Source organism: Mustela putorius, unplaced genomic scaffold (assembly GCF_011764305.1).
Source record: "Mustela putorius furo isolate JIRA1106 unplaced genomic scaffold, ASM1176430v1.1 tig00000430_pilon_pilon_pilon, whole genome shotgun sequence".
Classification (NCBI taxonomy): Eukaryota; Metazoa; Chordata; class Mammalia; order Carnivora; family Mustelidae; genus Mustela; species Mustela putorius.
In genome coordinates, this window is record NW_025421377.1 from 21,956,851 (window position 1) to 21,976,392 (window position 19,542).

The 19,542-nt window shown below is 42.0% G+C and overlaps 1 protein-coding gene across 1 annotated transcript in view; it reads right to left on the reverse strand.

Moving 5' to 3' along the window:
* The window catches only part of ADAMTS3 (ADAM metallopeptidase with thrombospondin type 1 motif 3), a 251,730-nt gene that overhangs the window by 212,825 nt on the left and 19,363 nt on the right, over positions 1-19,542 (reverse strand). The window contains exon 3 of the mRNA XM_045079854.1: positions 18,523-18,929. Within this exon, the coding sequence (XP_044935789.1) occupies positions 18,523-18,929 (407 nt within the window). The remainder of the gene's footprint in view (positions 1-18,522; positions 18,930-19,542) is intronic.

A 19,542-nucleotide genomic window follows, 5' to 3' on the forward strand; every position in this document is an offset into this window, starting at 1 on the left:
CCAGCTCTACCTAATGAGGAACAGTGCCAGCACCGCGACAGAAGGGGCGCTTACAGTAAGAAGCTCAGGGACTCCATTTGCTTTCTTTTGCCCTCACCCTGCAAAGAAAGGGAAATGCGCCAAGTCAAGATCAGATTTAAGTAAAGCTGTGAAGATCAGTCCATGTGTAGCGTTTCTCTCCTCCTCGGCTCCTTCCTGCCAGTGTGTTCTGACGAGCATCACTCCATCCTTCATGGGCCCCCCCGACGCGTGCGTCTCGCTCCCAGTCCCCCTCACCTGTCCTTCAGGGCCCTTCAGGAGCGGGGCTGCTCCCCTGCTAATGTGATTTGATCTATGCTAGAAACTCGGAGCTAGAGAGGACGATGGCCGAGTTTTCTAACGTATAAACTCCAGGCCCAAGGACTATGAGACTATGAGCTGGGAGCGGAGGGTGGGGGGCTTTCTGACCCCCCGTCAATCATCCCCACGTGCCTGTGACCAGCACAAATCCGATTCCCCCCGACAAGAAACACGGAGGGGGAGAAAGGGGTCAGGGAGTTGTCTCAAAAGAACTGGAGAGTCTGGGCTTCGCCAGCACCAGCCTTCTAGGGCTTCACCCCAAGCAGGAAATTGCTGCACGGCTCCACGGCTGCCCTGCCCCGGTGCCCCGGGCGGCCAGCCAATCCACCAACCCCTTCCCTGGCCTCGCCCAGACCGCAGCAGCGGCCATGCAACCCTGGCCCCACGGTAACCCTGGCTGGCCTGACAGGAGCTGGCAGAGAGAGTCCAGGGCTTGCTACTTAAAGCTATAAGCAGCTACGGCGAGTGGAGAGGAGCCGCTTTAGCAGCAGTGGAGAAGGCCGGGCGCAGCAGATTTTCACTTGCCCTCAAGAACTCACTCACCTGCCGTGGCTAGGCACGCGAACTTGATAGGGAGCCGCTCAGTTCCACGGGCCCGTTACTAGTACTCCTCTATCTGTCCTACCCAGCAACTTTTCTCACGATGAGGTTGCTTGATTTCAAATGCCTAGATTCCGTTTTCAACATCAAATCATACTACTGATGTGTTTGTGTGTACATCATTACACGCGTCTGTATCTTACACAAACACACGCCTAAATACCCACGTGGACTATTTTACATAAATGTATACATAGACCTCTTCGTTTACATGTGATTACACATAGGGAATACACACATAAAGAGAGACCCACATAGGTGTCTGTGTTTGAATTCAGGTTACCCAAGCTACCAGAAGTATTAGGAATACCTCTGAGAACCAGGATTAGCTGACAATCAAAGGAAGAAGTTCTGAATGCAAGTATTCACGTCTTCCAGGAGACGAGGACAAGACACTCACTCCTCTGGATTCCTAATCCACAAACAGGAACTGTTGTCAGGATTAAGATCATTCCTATAAAGGACAGATCTATGCCCGGCACACAGAGTCAGTGCTCAGAAATTTTAACTAATATTAGTATTACGGTAAAACATGTACAGTAGCTCAGGAGGACTACTGTGACAAATTGGTTTTCTTCTGGACATCAAATTCTATCTCAACTAGTTCTGATAATCTTCCCCCCACCCCCAGCCCCATAGTCTCCTTTGTCCTCTTACTTCATAAAATGGGTTCATCAAGTACCTCATCTAGGAAATGCCTATCCATGTTTTAAAATTCAGCTTATCGGGGCGCCTGGGTGGCTCACTGGGTTAAAGCCTCTGCCTTCAGGTCAGGTCATGATCTCAGGGTCCTGGAATTGAGCCCCGCATCAGGCTCTCTGCTCATTGGGGAGCCTGCTTTCCCCTCCCCCTCTGCCTGCCTCTCTGCCTACTTGTGAGTGCTCGCTCTCTCTCGCTCTCTCTCTCTGTCAAATAAATAAAATCTTTAAAAAAATAAAATAAAATAAAATTCAGCTTATCTACCATTTCCTGGTAATCTTCCCTGCCCCGAGCCTAGGTCTGATGGCTTTGTTACCTTTTTCATAAAGCAATGCCTCTTTCCTTCATATCTTTCTTTACTCAGTTGGATGACTTTAAAAAGTAATATCTTTATTGGAGCGCCTGGGTGGCTCAGTGGGTTAAAGCCTCTGCCTTTGGCTCAGGTCATGATCCCAGGGAGCCTGCTTCCTCGTCTCTCTCTGCCTGCCTCTCTGTCTACTTGTGATCTCTGTCTGTCAAGTAAATAAATAAAATTTTTCAAAAAAAAAAAAAAGTAATATCTCTATTTCCCACTCTAAGCGTGGGAACTTCAAGGGGGGCAAACAGGAGGCTTGCTTCTGTTCACTGCAGCATCCCTAGTGCTGAAAAGTACCTAACACATACTCAATGATCAATAAACATTTACTGAATGAATGAACAAGTTAGCCGATATCAATCAGTGTGTTCCCTCCTAAGAAGCACAAGGAGAGAAAATTCACTCACAGGAATATAAAGAATCTTGGGAGTTACCAAGAAACACAAAAAATGGAAAAACTCGTATTTGCCTGAAAAAAGTCAAACCATCCAAGAAACTGAAGAGGTGTGGCTTTTTGTACTTGGCTTGAGAATCTTTATAACATTCCATCAAGGAGAAACCACAAAAAGAAATGAAAATTACAAAGCAGAGTTCTGGGTACCAACAGGGAAGGATGGGGAGGAATTCTACCCAGAGAACACACTTGCTCCTTTAAGGTTCAAGAAACCTGGGAAGTGACAGCCAGCAGATTACAGAGCCATGGAACTTAAATGCCGTGTTTTCGTTCATTCAGGAGTCATCTGATACTTATTATGCACCTACTGTATACCAGAAATGGTGCCTGGTTTTGTGGATTTACTCCTTATGGATTTACTCCTGTTTTTTACCAGGAGTAAGCATGACAGACACCAACTCTCACGGAGTTTCTAGTTGAGCACAGGGGAAAAAGGCATTAAACAGATAATTTAGGTGTGACCGGCACTCAGAAAAGAGAACTATAGGTTGCTATAGTAACAACATTGCCTGGAAAGTCAGTATATATTTTGTTTTCTTCCAAGGAATTTATCCAAAGAATAATATTTTTATGTCTTTTTTAAAATCATATCTTTTCTTAAGCAACAAGTTGCCAGGATGATTTGTATCTATTCCTGTTGCTTAACAAGAATAAAGTAATTTAAGAGTCAGCCTATACTTCTACTTATGAATTTGCATGTGGGTTTTGGTCAAGATGATGATCCCCTTCACTAACTTGTATGTACAAAAAGAGGAGACAGAAAATGAGAGGGGGTAAGAGTTTAGTTATGAAAATCACAGAAGGAGAGAGTTGATTTATACGAAATCTTAAGAACCTTAAACCTTGAAGTTCATAGCACTCCATCTGTGAAAGTTACGCAGAGGGAATTCTAAACGCATGGAAGAAATATCTCTATGGCCCACCTTTCCAAAGTGGTACTCAGTTTCTCCATTCCAGTATTGATACCACTCAGTCTATCAGTGTTGGCTTCTTGACCAAAACCTGAGATGTGGGGCACCTGGATGTCTTGGTCAGCGGAGCATCTGGACCCTTGATTCGGGTTCAGGTCATGATGTCAGGGTCGTGGGATCGAGGCCCGTATCGGACTCTGTGCTCAGCAGTCTTCTTGAGACTCTCTCTCTCCCTCTCCCTCTGCCCCGTCCCCTCATGCTAAATTAATAAATAAAATCTTTTAAAAATAAAAGATAAATTTGAGATGCCAATAAAGGATACAAACAAGATTTAAAACACAAACATAATACAAAGTGACTAGGGCTGCTGTTTTAGCCAGAATAGCCAGGAAAATTCTTTTAGTGGAAATGCCATTTTAACACTTGAAGTGATGAGAAGGAACCTCTATTTAAAGATCTAGAATGGAATATTTTGAGCTGGAAAACAAATAAACAAACTAACAAAAAAAGCAACACTTCCCACAGGCCAGAGATGGGGACAATTTGGATTGTTTAAAAGATAAAAGGGAAGCCCCGTAGGGCTGAAATAGACTGAACAAAGAAATAATATCAGAGAAGTATGCTAAGACTAGGTTTTATACAACACTGGTTCTCGAAATGTAGTGTCACCTGGGAACTTGTTAGGAGAGCAAACCATCAGGCTCCTGAGCAGACTTGCGGAATCAGAAACCCCCAGTGGCTCCCAGAAATCTGTGTTCTGACAAGTCGTCCGTAAGATTCCCACACCCACTACGGTTAGAGACCCCTTGGAAAGAACAATGATTCTCCAAACCAGCTGCATATTAGAATTATCTGCAGCAGCATTTAATTTACTTAGGCTGAGCCTTACCCTAGAGTCAATGAATCGGTATCTTTGGGCTTGGTCTCTAGGTATCTCCATTTTCTTTAAAGCTCTTTGGATGATCACAATATACAATGATTACTGAAACTACTAACACAGGGTCTTAAAAATTATGGTAAGAAGTTTGATTTTTTTTTTTTTTCAGATTTACTTATCTGACAGAGATAGAGAGCACAAGCGGGCAGAGAGGCAGGCAGAGCAAGAGGGAGAAGCAGGCTCTCTGCTGAGCAGGGAGCCCGATGTGGGGGGGCAGCGGTCAATCCCAGGGCCCTGAGATCATGATTGGAGCCAAAGGCAGACGCTTAACTGACTGAGGCACCCAGGTGCCCCCAAGAAGTTTGAATTTTAGTGGGAAATAACTGAAAGTGTTCAAACAAAGTTTATCAAATTTAGTTTCAGCTCCTATGAGAAGGATGAAGAGCGGCAAAATAGAACAAGAAGACCAGTTAGGAGGTCACTATACTAACCTAAGTTGTAACACTGGAAATTCTGTAAGTGGATTCAGAACATATTTTACAGAAAAATCCTAAGACTACAGATTCGATGAGAAAGAAGAGGCAAGAAAAGGCATCCAGCATAAGCCCACATTTTGGGCCTAAGAAATTATTGCCCAAGGGCACCTGGTGGCTCAGTGGGTTAAAGCCTCTACCTTCAGGTCAGGTCATGATCTCAGGGTCCTGGGATTGAGCTCTGCATCAGGCTCTCTGCTCACTGGGGATCCTGCTTCCCTCTCTCTCTCTCTGCCTGCCTCTCTGCCTACTTGTGATCTGTCCAATAAATAAATAAAATCTTTAAAAAAAAAAATAGTTGCCCAGACTTTCTGGAGAAAATCATGCATGGCATGGCCATCAAGGATTGATCTTTGGCCCTTTTAGGTCTGGGATGGCTCTCACACCCCCAGCTGCAGATGCTGAATGGGCAGCAGGGTATGCATACAAGTCTGGAGCGCAGAGGAGAGGTCGGGGGTGCACATGGAACCACCCCTGTATGGATGGTATCTGAAGCCATAAAATCAGATGAGACCATCTAAGTTGAAAGCGTACATACAAAAGAGGGCAGGGAAAGCACTGAACCGGCAGAGCTGGTGTATGGACAGGGTGTAAGCCTGTGTCATACAAATCTGAAGAGAGTGATGGTCCTAGACTGTGACAGCACAGGACAACTGAAGATCTTAAGGCCTCTGTGCTGCCTTTTGGCATAACCGCCACCCCTAATTCTTGAAAGCAAAGTGGCTTTAGAACCTCACAAGCACTTCTTCTGAGTACTGGCTACTGAGTAACTTATGAGTATCCACTTCAGAGCTCCAACTACCGTCAGGAAATCTTTATGTGAATCAAAGAAGGAATCCAAGAATCAGACATATTAAGTGGCTTGTCCATGTTCATACAGTTTCTGTATTCTGCCAGAACGTGACCTGGGGTGGCACTCACTAGTGCTTCCCAAAGAACATGGAGCCTCCAGGCAAGGGGACCACGAGAGGAAGTTTTAGCTGGGCACAGTTAATCCAATCTGGGGCTGGATCTGACCTGTGCTGAGGCAGACTGGCTGGGATGATGACTGGGCAGTGGGCAAGGGCCAAAGCAGTACTACAGATCCAAAAAGAAAAAGAAAGAAAAACCTTGAAATTCTTTACCAGAGAAGCAGGTCAGTTGGGAAGAACCAGTATTCACTATCATTGCACATAAACAAGAAACAGTTGAGGTACAGAGGCTGGCACTAACTGAAAACTTGCTAAAAATGCAAACTTTCAGACCCCTCCCCAGACCTACTAAATAAGAGACTGAGACAGCACATAGCAATCTATGTTTTAACAAGCTGTACAGGAGATGTTGGTGTCCACTAAGGTTAGAGGCCCCTTGGAGAAGCCATGATTCTCACCTTTTACTCCATATTCTGCAGATGTAACATGTGAGGGCTCTTCCAGGAAAAGGCTGCCTCGACAAAGCTGGTACAACATTCTTATGTTGAAGTGACTTGGTAGGTACCTCCCTAACAGTATATTCAAGGAACAGTTCCTAATATTTTATAAAAATATAACTATATTCCTCTCTTTATATACCCATAACATGTGTATATATATATATATGAATATACATATTTCTCTTATTTCCACATTTTACTGGGAGTCAAGATGAAACATCTCCCAAAACTGTAATAGCTTGGGTTGTAATAGTTGGGTTCTTTGGAATCTTCAAGAACACAAGATTTAGTCATAGTGGATTAAAAGTAAATTTTTAAAAAAGTAAGTAGAAAAAGCATTAGTAGAAGCTAACCATATCCCAACATTTGGAAAAGTAACACCCACACATGCAATGCCAACCCCCCCAAACCACGATTAACGAATAATGATCCAGTATGATGCTTTGATGTCTTCCCTGGCCGGGAATGCACGCATGCCCGAAACAAACTTGTTATAGAGTCATAGAAGAGCCATCTAACGTGAATCTCAGAAAGCTTATAGTCAACAATGTCCTAATTTTATTTTATTTTATTTTATTTTTTAAAGATTTTATTTATTTGACAGAAATCACAAGTAGGCAGAGAGGCAGGCAGAGAGAGAGGAAGAAGCAGGCTCCCTGCTGAGCAGAAAGCAGGATACAGGGCTGGATCCCAGGATCTCGGGGTCATGACCCAAGCCAAAGGCAGAGGCTTTAACCCACTGAGCCATCCAGGCGCCCCAACAATTTCCTAAGTTTAGATCCCTGAGCCTGTTGGAACCAGTAGAGATAGTCATGGAAACCTGGGAAGGGCTATCACTACAAGGATAAGCAAAATGCTAATAGGTCTAAGAATGACTTAATCTTCTTATTAGAGAAGATCACCAGTGGGTATAGAGGGAAAGTAAGTTGTACTCACTGGGGATTTTGGCCAGCAATTTTGTACGTTTTTATTATTAATAGAAAGGAAAAATGATTGATTATCTAAAAAACACACTTTGGTTTACATAATATTTCAAAACCCAAGGTCCAACAGGTAGAACAGAAAGAACCACCAAACTAATTCGAGCTCCCTAGTTCTTAAGTATGGGAAGGAGAAACATAGAAGTCCCACAAATATAGCCCTAATTTCAAAACATTATCTTAGAGTAACATGTTTCTAAAATGTTTCCAATCACAGCTATTAAAAAAGGCCTCCTCTGAAAATTTTAGATCCATGGTTAGAGTCTAGGACCAATAGGGTTCAGAATCTTACCTCATCATTATGCTGAGTTTAGATTTGGTACCAAAGTTGAAGTCAAAGGTAACAATGACATGTGGCTGACCAAACAGAGATGGAGATCGCACCGTGTTTTAACTATATCTGGATCCACATCACTCTTTTTGGTCTGTTTTCTTGTCCTAGTGGCCAGTTAATCCCATCTTCAGAGCCAGGTAGGAAAAATAAAGCACTATACGAAACCAGGCAGGAAAGCAGGAAATATTGGCACCCTCTGAGCAAGATCAGTATCCTGCAAGCTTAAAGGATTATTACCCCAAGATTCTAATCACTAGGCTAAAAGCATCCTGTTTCACAGAAAATGCTAAATGTAAGTTTTCCCACTGTGTTTGTGCTGCTAACATTTGCAGAATCTCTCACTATGTGCTGCTCTTCCTTTTCTCTTGGGCTTTGCATGCTCAGACTGGGTCCCACTAAATTCACGTGACACCCTAGCATTTAATAGCACAGTCTTCTCAATCTAAAACAATCTTTCATTTTTAGGGACATCACTAGACAGAATTAGGCCTTCCAGAAATTTCTTGCATTTTAAATTGGAGTTGGATAATCCTGTCAATTAATCAAAAATTCACCATGGCCCCAAATGACATTCGATAATGTCATTTAAGTTCAAAAATGCACTTCCTCGTAGCTAGAGTTAGGAACACACCATGCCACCTTACTCTCTGTTCCTTGCCACTGCCTCCACAAAGTTATAAAAAATGCATACTTTTGCTGCATTTTTTTTAAAGGAAAAAGGAATTTTTTTTTTCTGGACTGGAAAAAGAAATAGATATAAGATAACATATTGACCGTTGTCACCTGATGAAAGAGATATGAAATGAACGAGCTTGGTAAGACTCTGAACTCTAGTGTTTTACCCCTAATGCCACTACCCCCCCCCAAACAGAAAGTCTCACTCTGAGACTCAAGATTTAAAACATTTTCCCAAAACAAAAAGCAGGAAGGGAATGTTAAAATTATGACTTATGCCTAGTTAAATCCATTCTGGCCAGAGTGTGGGCTATCTCATACCACTCTAGGGAAATTTCCCTGAAGTAGTTTGCTGCCTGTTAGATACAATGAACCACAGAGAGGTCAACTGCATAAAACAGAAGTATTAACAATAATAACAATAAAAGGTCAATCATGAACAGTCACTACATCCTTGTCAACTCTGAAGAACCTATTATGTGGAACAAGATATTCTCACTTCCTATTTCTAAAAAGAACCTAAGAAAGAACTTTCTATATATGGCAGAGCTATATATAAATAAGATGGAGAAGAGTGAGGTTCCCATCCTTTGAAGTCTCCAGGAGGCAGAGGTTAGAGTATCCCTCAGAGCCGATGATAAAGGAGGCTCTGCATCGGGGGAGAAGGTGATGTGAACATTACAGGATTTTCACCAAGTTATTCACTTCAGAGAAGACTGAATTTTCCACAAATTATGTCACAGACTGCAATATTTCTTATTTTGCAGATTTCATCATTACTACTATTAATCACAAAATAGGAAGGACAAATCATTTTAAGTTGAAAAAAAGAAGTTAAAGGACTGCAGTAATAATCATCTAGTTCTTAGGGACCAGGCTGTGTGAGAAATGTCCTAACAGTCTTGCCAAGGTCTTGACCTGACCTCCACTTTACGGAAGGAAGGTAAGAGCCCTCCAAAAGGTCAAGTCATTGTTGAAGGTCACAGGCAGGGAGGCGGTGGAACCTGAGTTAGGTGCGGGCTTCTACACCAACGCCCAAAACACTCTCGCCGTGAGCCATTTCCCTCAACCGTTTTGCAGGAGTTTCGACTCCTGTCACCTGTAGGAGTTCTATTTTCCCAAACTGAACTCTTTCAAAGTATCCTAACTCTAAATAGCTTAGCTGGTGTTCCTCTTCATTGGAATTTATTGGCTATTCTCACCACAAACCACAAAATTAAAACATCTTTTAAACAAAAGTAGGCTATTACAATCTAGATCATACTTTTTAAAACCTACTAGGAAAAATATAATGCCGGGGTTTTTTTTTTTTAACATTTTTTTTTTTTAGAGTTTTTTTTTAGAGTTGGTAAACTCTAAAGTTAGACCTCAATACAACTATACATCCCCGTTTCTTCAATCAATAAACTAGAATTTTCAGAAATTCATTACAATTATGGAAGATTTGAACTTGTTTATCAAAGAACTTACAAAACACATTAAGACTAATAACAGTATCTTGAGACATTTTGTGCTGTCTAATATTGCTCAAAAATTAAGTCTCTTGAAAACTATTATTTTTAGAAAAAACACTGAGTGATTAAAGTCCCATGTTTAAGGGACGACAGGGTGGCTCAGTCGATTAAGCATCTGTCTTCAGCTCAGGTCATGAACCCAGGGTCCTGAGACAGAGCCCAGAATAGGGCTCCTTGCTCAGCAGGGAGCCTGCTTCTCCCTCTGCCCCCTGCTCCCCTTACTTGTGCACAAACTCTCTCTTTTTTCTGACAAATAAGTAAATTAAATCTCTAAAAAATTAAAATTAAAAATTAAATAAATTAAAGTCCCATTTTTTAGAGACCAAGAAATCCCAAAGTCTGACTACCTTAATAAAAAGTACAATTGATTTTTCTATCCCCAAAACTTGCCATGTCACTGTTGTAGACTAACAATAGTAGTTTAAGACCTCACTTTTCAATTGTATTTCTGATTAACCTCACTCATATTTCTAACAATTTAAAAACATAAAAGTTAATCATGTGTGGCCTCCTTGTCAACAACCCACATTGTGAGAAGCATATTTAGGTGGCTTGGGGGCACACAATTGCCACGGGCTTTGCTGTCAAAAGACACACAGGACAATATAGTTCGACCACCCATTCTATGTCCTAACAACAAATTCTGTCGCTCGCCTTTGAATCCAAGTATTTAATTAAACATAGATTTTCTCTGCCTTTTCTATGGTCTGCCATATGTACATGCGTATATGTATTTATACGAGTGTTTGTGTACATATATGTATGCATATATATCTCTATCTACACATATAGAGCTACAGAGTATAAATACTATAAATGACACAAAACAAGATTTAATGTCAAAATTAACTCATCTATTGAGAGTTATTTTGTTTTATTTTTTGAGAGTCAGTAAGGCTGATCTAATTGTTCTTTATGTTTTTCTAACTTTCTTTACAGTAATGCTCTGTAAACAAATATCACTAAAATGACATCAGCAATATACCTTGGGGAATGGCAACAAGTAAGAGATCTGAACATAGAGTAACACAGAATAAATATAATAAGAAAGTGAGGAAAACAGTTCAGGTGGAAGAAATAAGTCATAGAGGGAGGTTTACTAATGGCACAATCCCTGATCAAGGTTAAAGAACCTAAATGATGGAAAAAGTCAGATTTTTCAAAGTCAAACTTCATAACCCTCTGAGATAGAACTTGGGAAACAGACTCTAGAAAAAAGTTACTATGAAAAAATATCCCTAAACTCCAGAGGAAAAGGGCCCATGACTTCAGGGAAATGCTCTTCTTTTCCTTTTTAAGATTTTACTTATGAGAGAGAGAGAGAGAGAGAGAGAGAGAGAGCGCGCTCGCACAAGCAAGGGGAGCACGAGGGGAAGAAGGAGAAGCAGGTTCCCCGCTGAGCAGGGAGCCCCATGCAGGGTCCGATCCCAGGATCCTGGGATCATGACCTGAGCCGAAGGCAGCCGCTTAACCAAGTGAGCCACACAGCTGCCCCCAGAGAAACTTTGCCCAAGGCAGAAACAAAAGCAACATCATTAAGGAGCAGGCATCGGCACACACTCCCCCCATCCTGAATGCCCATGCAAGTCCTATTAACATCAACAACAGAGTCACTGCTTTATGCTCCTTTCTCTCTCTCCCTCCCTTTTGTATCATACTTGGTCCCACATTCAGATAAACACTGGCCCTCCTGTGTGTGTGTTCTATACGTCACAAAGTTCGTGAGGTCAAGGTCCACATCCTCCCTCTGTTCTCAAGGCCATCCTGGGCAGGCCTCCAACAAGACTCCTCCCTTTCTCCAGAGGCCCCTCCTCCCGCCCACCCCATCCCCACTGTCATCAGGGATTACTTTCACGTAAATGTTTATCTTTTCAAAGTCTCCGGTACCACAAATATTGCTTCCTCCAGGAAGCCTTCTACCATCTTCCAGGCAGAAAGCATCTTTCCACCCTCCGGGCTCTCACATCCTTGCGGTCTAGGCTTACAACAGAGAAAACACTCTCCCTTGCACTTCTGGTCTCCTAATGCCCGTCTCCTTTCCAGTGCTCTTGAAGACCAAGGTTATGCCTGACTGACCTTCAGAATTCACCACAGCAATCTGTATAGCACTTCCCAGAGCCTAGTGCTTCAAAATGCTTTAACTCGGATCCGTATTCCTGGAGGCAAAGATTAAGTCAAAGAACACGGTTTCCACAGTTGAAAACTTTGCGACTGGACTGAGTTTACAAGAACTCTGTAACCCCAAAACCTGATTATGCGCAAGGGCATCCTATCAATACCCAGCTGTCCTCTTGTTCTTGTTTTGTGATGATTTACTCAGAAGAAGGCATTTTAAGATGGGGTCAGCACTATTTTCACAGTTCTTAAAGTAGGTCTTGAGTGTCTTGAAAAATCTGTATTAGAGTAATCAAGTCATGGTTGTCAAGGCATTGGGAAGAAGAAGCATTACTTGTTGTGATGACAGCAGAAAGAAAGAGTACTTCTGTTGCCCCTTTAATTTTGTTTTTCCATGACTGTCCAAAGGAAGATTTGCAGCCTCATATGTAAATTTTTCCCCAATTTTTAACTCATCTTTAAATTTAATTTTTAAGAAATTTACTATACCAAAGTTAAGGGAGATAATGGAAACAAATCATCATCAAAATGATATAAATCAAATAACAAGCACTCTACTGGTAATATTCATAAACAAAGATGAATAACTTAGCTTAACTACAAAATAACTATTATATAGAAATATTAGCAAAATTCAAAAATACTTCTGATAGGGGTTTTTTCTTTTTTTCCACTTCCTACTCTACGTCCTTGGATATTCTTCATATAAGATCAACCAAATCACACAAGAGAAATAGAGCCAAAGAAATTGGGGAAGACTTGTCATATGTATGATTCTCGACTTATGCAAATCTGATATAAAATGTGAAAATGATCAAGGACTATGCCAAACCTTGCCTCCTTCCCCCAGATAAGCACATTCCCGCTACCTTTATATTCGAGAAAGGGCGCAGAGTGGGAGAGGTCCCCGAACGGAGAGGCGCCCAACGAGGTAAACGCTGACCTCTCCAAGGGGCCACAGCTTGACGAGGATCGCCACTGGATCTCCCAGAATAACTGAACTAGAGAACTTCCGACCATTCTTCATTTTAAAAGGGGCCAGTACATAAGGAATAACACGGAGGACATTAGGAAAAGTGAATTGGGGGGATATCGGAGGGGGAGACGAACCATGAGAGACTGTGGATTCTGAGAAACAAACTGAGGGTTTTGGAGGGGAGGCGGGTGGGGGGATGGGTGAGCCGGATGGTGGGCATTGAGGGCAGGTACTGCATGGAGCACTGGGTGTGGTGCATAAACAGTGAATCTTGGAACACTGAAAAAAAAATAAAATAAAATTTAAAACAAAGCGGGGGAGTGAGGAGTACCTGCTGCTTTTTTTTTTTTTTTTTCCCCTTCCACTTCTGGAAATTAAAAAGAGTTTAGGGGCTTTGAGCTCCTCCTAACCCTGCATTGCTAAAATAGCCTGGTGTAGGTAAGTGCCCAGAGGTAAACCAGGTTTCAGCCCTTTGTTCCTCAAACCTTCTAATGTCTCTGAAATCAGCATATAAATCATAAACAAACAGATCTCCCCCCCTACCCCCCCCCCCACTTCCCCACAATAAAACACAGAACACCTTTCCTAGACTTGTTCCAGGGGAGGTGATAGGCCCTCAGCAAATCAGGCTCCTCTCACAAAAGCAGATGTTCCAATGTCAACATCTAAAGATCAAGATCGGCCTTCCCAAATGCTCTTTTCCAAATCCACTGTATAAATAGCTGCAGACTTGTATCCATTTTTAGTATCAAACATTTCTTTCACTAGATTGAGCTGTATTTACAACCACAGGTCAAACATTCTTAATCCCAGGCACACTGGCTCACAATACTTTTTAGACAGACTTCTTAAAACTGCCTCTGCAGCTAGACTTACAGAAATAGGCATGGCGAGAACATGCTGTTGAGGGGCCCAAATCCCAAAGCAAAAAAGTCTCAAGGCAGGGGAATCTTAAGGCTGTTTCCTTTATAGGTTTGCAATTATCCTCCAAGACTTCATTGGGCCATGCTCCAAATCTAAGAAAGATAAAATACCTCCCATATTAACCAGATGTGAGCATCAGATATTTCAAAAAAGAGGTGCTATTTGAGGCGTCCCAATCGTTCACCTCAAGCTTCCAAGACCCCTTGCCCTAATAGTGAAGATCGCTGACAGAGGCCTCGGGGAGCCTAAAAGTTGGTCTAAAGTGAGAATGGGGCAGGAAGACGAGACCCCAGGACAAAGAGCCTCTCCCACCTGTGCTCCAGGCAGGCCCTTCCTGAATTTATCCATGTCGCGTACTACTTTATTAGGTAACCCCTAGTGAGTTCATCTGAAGGAAGAATTCCCAATGTTAAAAAAAAAATGCTGAAAATTTCCGTCCTAGATAGACTCCCCTGATCATAAAATCAGCCCACAAGGAAATCACTGAGCGGGATAACCCAGGAAGGCCGTTAGCAGTCAGCTCATCCACTCCCTAGCAGTTCCCTCTGATGCTAATCCAGGGCAATTAACAGAGCAATAGTGTTCCAGCACGTCCAGAGAAATTCAGTTTCCTTACGTTATGAAATGAAATAAAGCCTACTAACCAAACAACCCTTTATCCTGGCACATTTGTAGACCACAAACTATGACTCTGAGCGGCCACTGCTCGCAGGGGAGATTTAATGGTGTTACAGAGTCAACGCCAGGGCTCTGTGGAATACAGAAATCTATTTTCAGCTGGGATTCTCAGCCAGAAGTGTCTTCCCATTATGAAGCGTGTGAAGTTTCAGAAATGTCGAAGCAGGGAGGTAAAGCAGGTCGACGCCCTCCAGCCAGAGACCACCTGCAGCCCATCTGCTGTGGACGGGCTGGGACATTCCATGTTGCACGGAGGGAGAACGCACACCAGAGGGAAGCATCAGCATTTCAGTAAAAAAAAGAGCGAGAAAGAACCATTCACGGGACTTGGGCTTCAGCTGGGTAATTTGGGGGAAGGACCAGAGAAGCTGGGCTTTGTTCTAGATTGGACGCTATTGGAAAGCAGGGAGGATTCATTGCCCGACCACCTCGGTAGCTCTTACCTAGAGGTAGGACAGACTAAAGCAAGAATAGAGCTGAAAACGGGAAAGAATTAGCAGTCACTCATAAATGATCACCTGGCAGAGAACAGGAAAAGGTCACACTAGACGGCAACATATTAGTTATTGTTGGCCACACTGGGTAAGAATCACTGTCACTTCCTTCAAGAAGACTTGGATGTTGATTTCAGAAACCCAGAGAATAACTTCGTTATGACGCATATCAATGTCTAGATCATATTCTAGACATTGGCTTCTGATACATCACTCGAGGCATCTTAGGTCCTCTTCAATCATACCTTTACTAAAGCACCTTTCCTTTGACCATTTCATACAGTCACCTGAGACAGGTGAAGTCTACTTTACCAGTTCAGTCAAGTGTCTGATTCCAGAGAGGTAAAGACAACTTAAGGGCTATTGCTTTTCAAATTATCTGTGGTGAAGAGAATGTTTTCTTTTCCCCCAATTGGTCTTGGACTATTTTGTAAAATACAACAGAAATTAATTACCAGAGGGGTGCCTGGTGGCACCGTTGGTTAAGCCACTTTTCTCCGACTCTTGGTTTCAGCTCGGGTCCTGATCTCAGACTCCTGAAATCAAGCTCTGCACCCCTCAGGCTCCACACTCAACAGGGAGTCAGCTTGTCCCTCCCCCTAGGCTCCTCCCCGAGCTCAGGCTCTCTCTCCCTCTCTCCCAAACAAATAAAGTCTTCTAAAAAATAAGAAGAAAAATAAAATGAGGGGCACCTGGGTGACTTGGTTAAGCGTCCGGCTCTTGATTTTGGCTCAGGTCATGGTCTCAGGGTCCTGGGAGGGAGCCCTACATCAGTATCCCTGCTAAACAGGAAGTCTGCTTAAGGATTTTTCTCTCTCTCCCTCTCCCTCCCCGCCCCTGCTCGCATGTACTTTCTCTTTCTCTCTCTCTCTCTCTCTCTCTCTCTCTCTCGCAAATAAATAAATCTTTAAATTCATTCATTTATTCACTCATTCATTCATTTTAAAAATGATAAAACTGGGGCACCTGGGTGGCTCAGTCAGTTAAGTGTCTGCCTTTGGCTCAGGTCATAATCCCAAGGTCCTGTGATCGAGATATCCCAGATCAGGATCCCTTCTCACCGGGGAGCCTGCTTCTCCCTCTCCCTCTGCTGCCCCCTGTGCCTGTGCGCGCTCTCTCGCGCTCTCTCTCTCTCTCTCTATCAAACAAATTTTTAAAAATCTTTCAAGACCTTTCTAAGGTCAAGAAGGTTAAGGTTAAATCCCTATATAGTCAGTTAAAGAGAAAAAAGGGTTTCGGAAGCAGCAACCAGGCAAGTTTATTTCCGTTCCCTACAACTGAACTTCCTATTTCATCTCTGCTAAGGGCTTATCCCACGCAAAACGATTCTGCAATTTTAAGAACTTGTTCCCAGCTTAATGAAGTGGTCCTAGTGTTAATCCCAGGGGTTTGTGGATTCGCTCCCCATAGCGCTGTTTGCTGTTCTTCCTGTTGTCATCACGGCGCTTCCTCCAGGCACAGGGCTGCTGTGAGCTGGACGCTCCAGGAAAGGCTTCACCCCGCATTCCCACAGGGCAGCACTGCCTTCTCTGCAGGCCGGACCCACCTTCTCCTGCACTGAGCTGAAGGCCTCAGCCAATTATCTCTGGTTCAAAACTGTCCTGTTCATCTCTCCGAACATATTTCTCTCGAAAACTACAATTTTCCAAGTTAAATGTGATTCTAACATATATATATACACACACACATATGCCAGATATTTTGACACTTAAATCCCACGACAAATTTAACATCTTTGAGCTGCATGAAGATGGTAACCACGACTCCTTTCGCCGTTTCAGAGCCTAGAATGGCACTTGGCCCATTACTGGCTCCTACAATCACTGTTTAATTAACTAAATAACGGATCAAAGACTGGAACAAATGAATACTTGTAGAGTGCAGTGGTAGTATCACACACACACACATACACACACACACACACTCGATATCAATTTACATGTGATGCTAACACAGTTATCTGAAAAATGAGAAATTAGAGAATCCTAATAATTAATAGTCATTCAGACTTTGTATCTATGTTCCTCTTCCTTAACAACTTGTTACGTGCCCAGATTTCTCATATCTATGATTAGATAATTAGACATGTACAATAAGAAAAATACTGGTTGCTGAGATGTAAAAACCATTGTGATGATGCATTAAAAAACGTTCCTTGCCTGTTACCTTCCTTAAACTGATTTTCCAGCCAATATCCCACATTTCAAATCTTAACCGAGAAGATAAAAAGTACATAATATTTTATGTTTTAAAACCAAAAAGTAACACTGGATTAAGTTTTATACTCAACGTATTTTACTTACAAGTATTATAAAGTGGTACCTTTTATATGATTTATGTTCTTTTCTATCTTAGGAGTACTGAATCAATCTCTCTCAATGAATACTTTGAACTTCATCTTCTAGAAAGTGCTTTCTTTTTTATTTCCTAGTCAATGACTGAATTAATTCACCTCTATTCAACCTTTGTATAGAATGAGAAAAATTCGAGTGGTTCCTTGTGTCTTCAAACCCTAGAATATGGTCTAGCACCAAACACGGAGTGTAGAGACCTAATCTAATGCAGTCCAACTTGAACATTGGGACCTACATATGTTCTGCTGCATGTCCTCTGCACTGGCTTTTAAAACCCTTCAGAACACCAAGAGGTAGGACAGGACTGCAAAAAGAAAGCCCAAAACAATGACCTTACCAACATCTGGTACAACATATGTGCCATACCACCGCTGGGCTGGGCCTATGCATGGAGAGCACAATAGCAAAAAATTCATGGTATTGTTGTAGAACCAGCTAAGGTAGGATAATTACAAGCAGGAACATAAGGAATATTTGAGAACTCCCAGAAGAGTGGCAAAACAAAGGGAATAGCTCTGAACTCCCAAGAAACAGCAGCTTGGCAACCATCGAAAGAAAAATGGTTGCTTTTTTGAACAAAGTCAACTGTGGATGAAAGGGGCATAAACATTGACATACTTTTCAAGTAACATCTGGGGAGACAAAACAAATAAGAATATTTCACATCTGCAGAGTGTGTAGAGAAAGGTCAGTTACTACTGGCCTCGACAACAAAACAGAAGAGCAATATATGGGTATTTCAGTTCAAACTAAAGAAAGAACTGACTCAAAGCCACAATGCAAAGGGAACTGCATCTCGTGTTTGTAAAGTAATGCTACTTGAACGAATTCTGACAAAGGATCTGCTCATTTCCCATTTTACCATTCTGTGGGGAAGTGAAAGAATGCATTCAAGATACTTTCTTTAAGAAGATATCCAAAGTTTCCACATAAGACGTGAAATACTATCATTTTGGAAGAATCTACATTTCTTTAAAAATTTTCAGAATGCTTTGAAAGATATAAGGAAATGAAATTCCCCAGTGTAACACAAGTGAACACATAAGCAAAAAAATGCTAAAATAGGTATCTTTTGCTTCTCAGAATAATGCTGTCTTTGTGGCAAAATGAAGCCAAAGCACACATCTTTGACAGTCAAGTCCTTTCTCAAGCTCCTTCCTGAACTTCAAATATAGTAAGGCTTCCTTTCCACCTATCCCTTCCAAACCATGCTGGAGCCATGCTGGCCTCCCACACACCTGCAAACACACACACACACACACACACACACACACACACACAGAAGGGAGTGACTCTTACCAGACCGTCACAGTTGCTAATGGCAACAAAGGTTCCTGGAATGTCCATGATGTCACCAACATAAGCACAGTTAGTCTGCAAAAGCTCTGTTTTCCAGATTCTTTCTGAAGCATTTCCTGATTGATGATCATCAGTGGGGTCAGTTATATTCTCTGACACCAGATCTGTCTCGTGCCATTCCACAACAGCCCCAGGAGCGACCAGCTGAGTGTTGGGCCTTAGTCGCAGATGAAAATCTCTTCCAAACGCAGAGATGTTAAAGAACAATTGCTCAGAGTCGGAAGACACGTCCCTCGGTGACCTCCTTTTGTGAATTGCAGAAAGAATATGGGAGAGATAGTGTCCTTCAAAATTTGTGCTGACTGGAGTCACCAGCTCATACTCACTCTGGTTCTGTATTGGTAAATCTGTAGGGTGAAAAACAGAATTGTAGAACCCTGTGTGACAAGAGAACACAGGAGGACATGACATAAAGTGCCCCACCTCAGAAGGCTGTATGTCAACTTGCATAATAAATATATTCCTGAGCCATCTCATTAAGTATGAAATTTTGAGAACTCGGATCATTTCTCAACTATACTTAGGTAACTCTGGGTTCCGTCAATGGTTTTCTTTTTTTAAAATGTACTACAATGTGAATATTCATACCTCATTTATATGTTTGAGACTATGAATATAATAAGTTTCCATAAATGATATCTGGTTTGCTTACAATCAAGACATGATCTCAGCTCATTTATTATGGGCATAATTGACACCTGTTATAATTTTTTTAACAAAGTTGTCACTATGTAAAAGAATTTTTTTGATTGTTTAACTTTTTTCCCTATAAAAATCCTAGAATTTATATTCATTATAATAACCACTTTATGTTGCATTTATGGTTGGCCTATAATTTTATACACTGTAGTTTATAGTGCTGTAGTTTATACATAATTTTTCCATCATAACAAACCTAACAATCACACCTCACAGGTAAGGAAACAGATTCAGGAAGTATGTGCCCAAGATCATGTAACT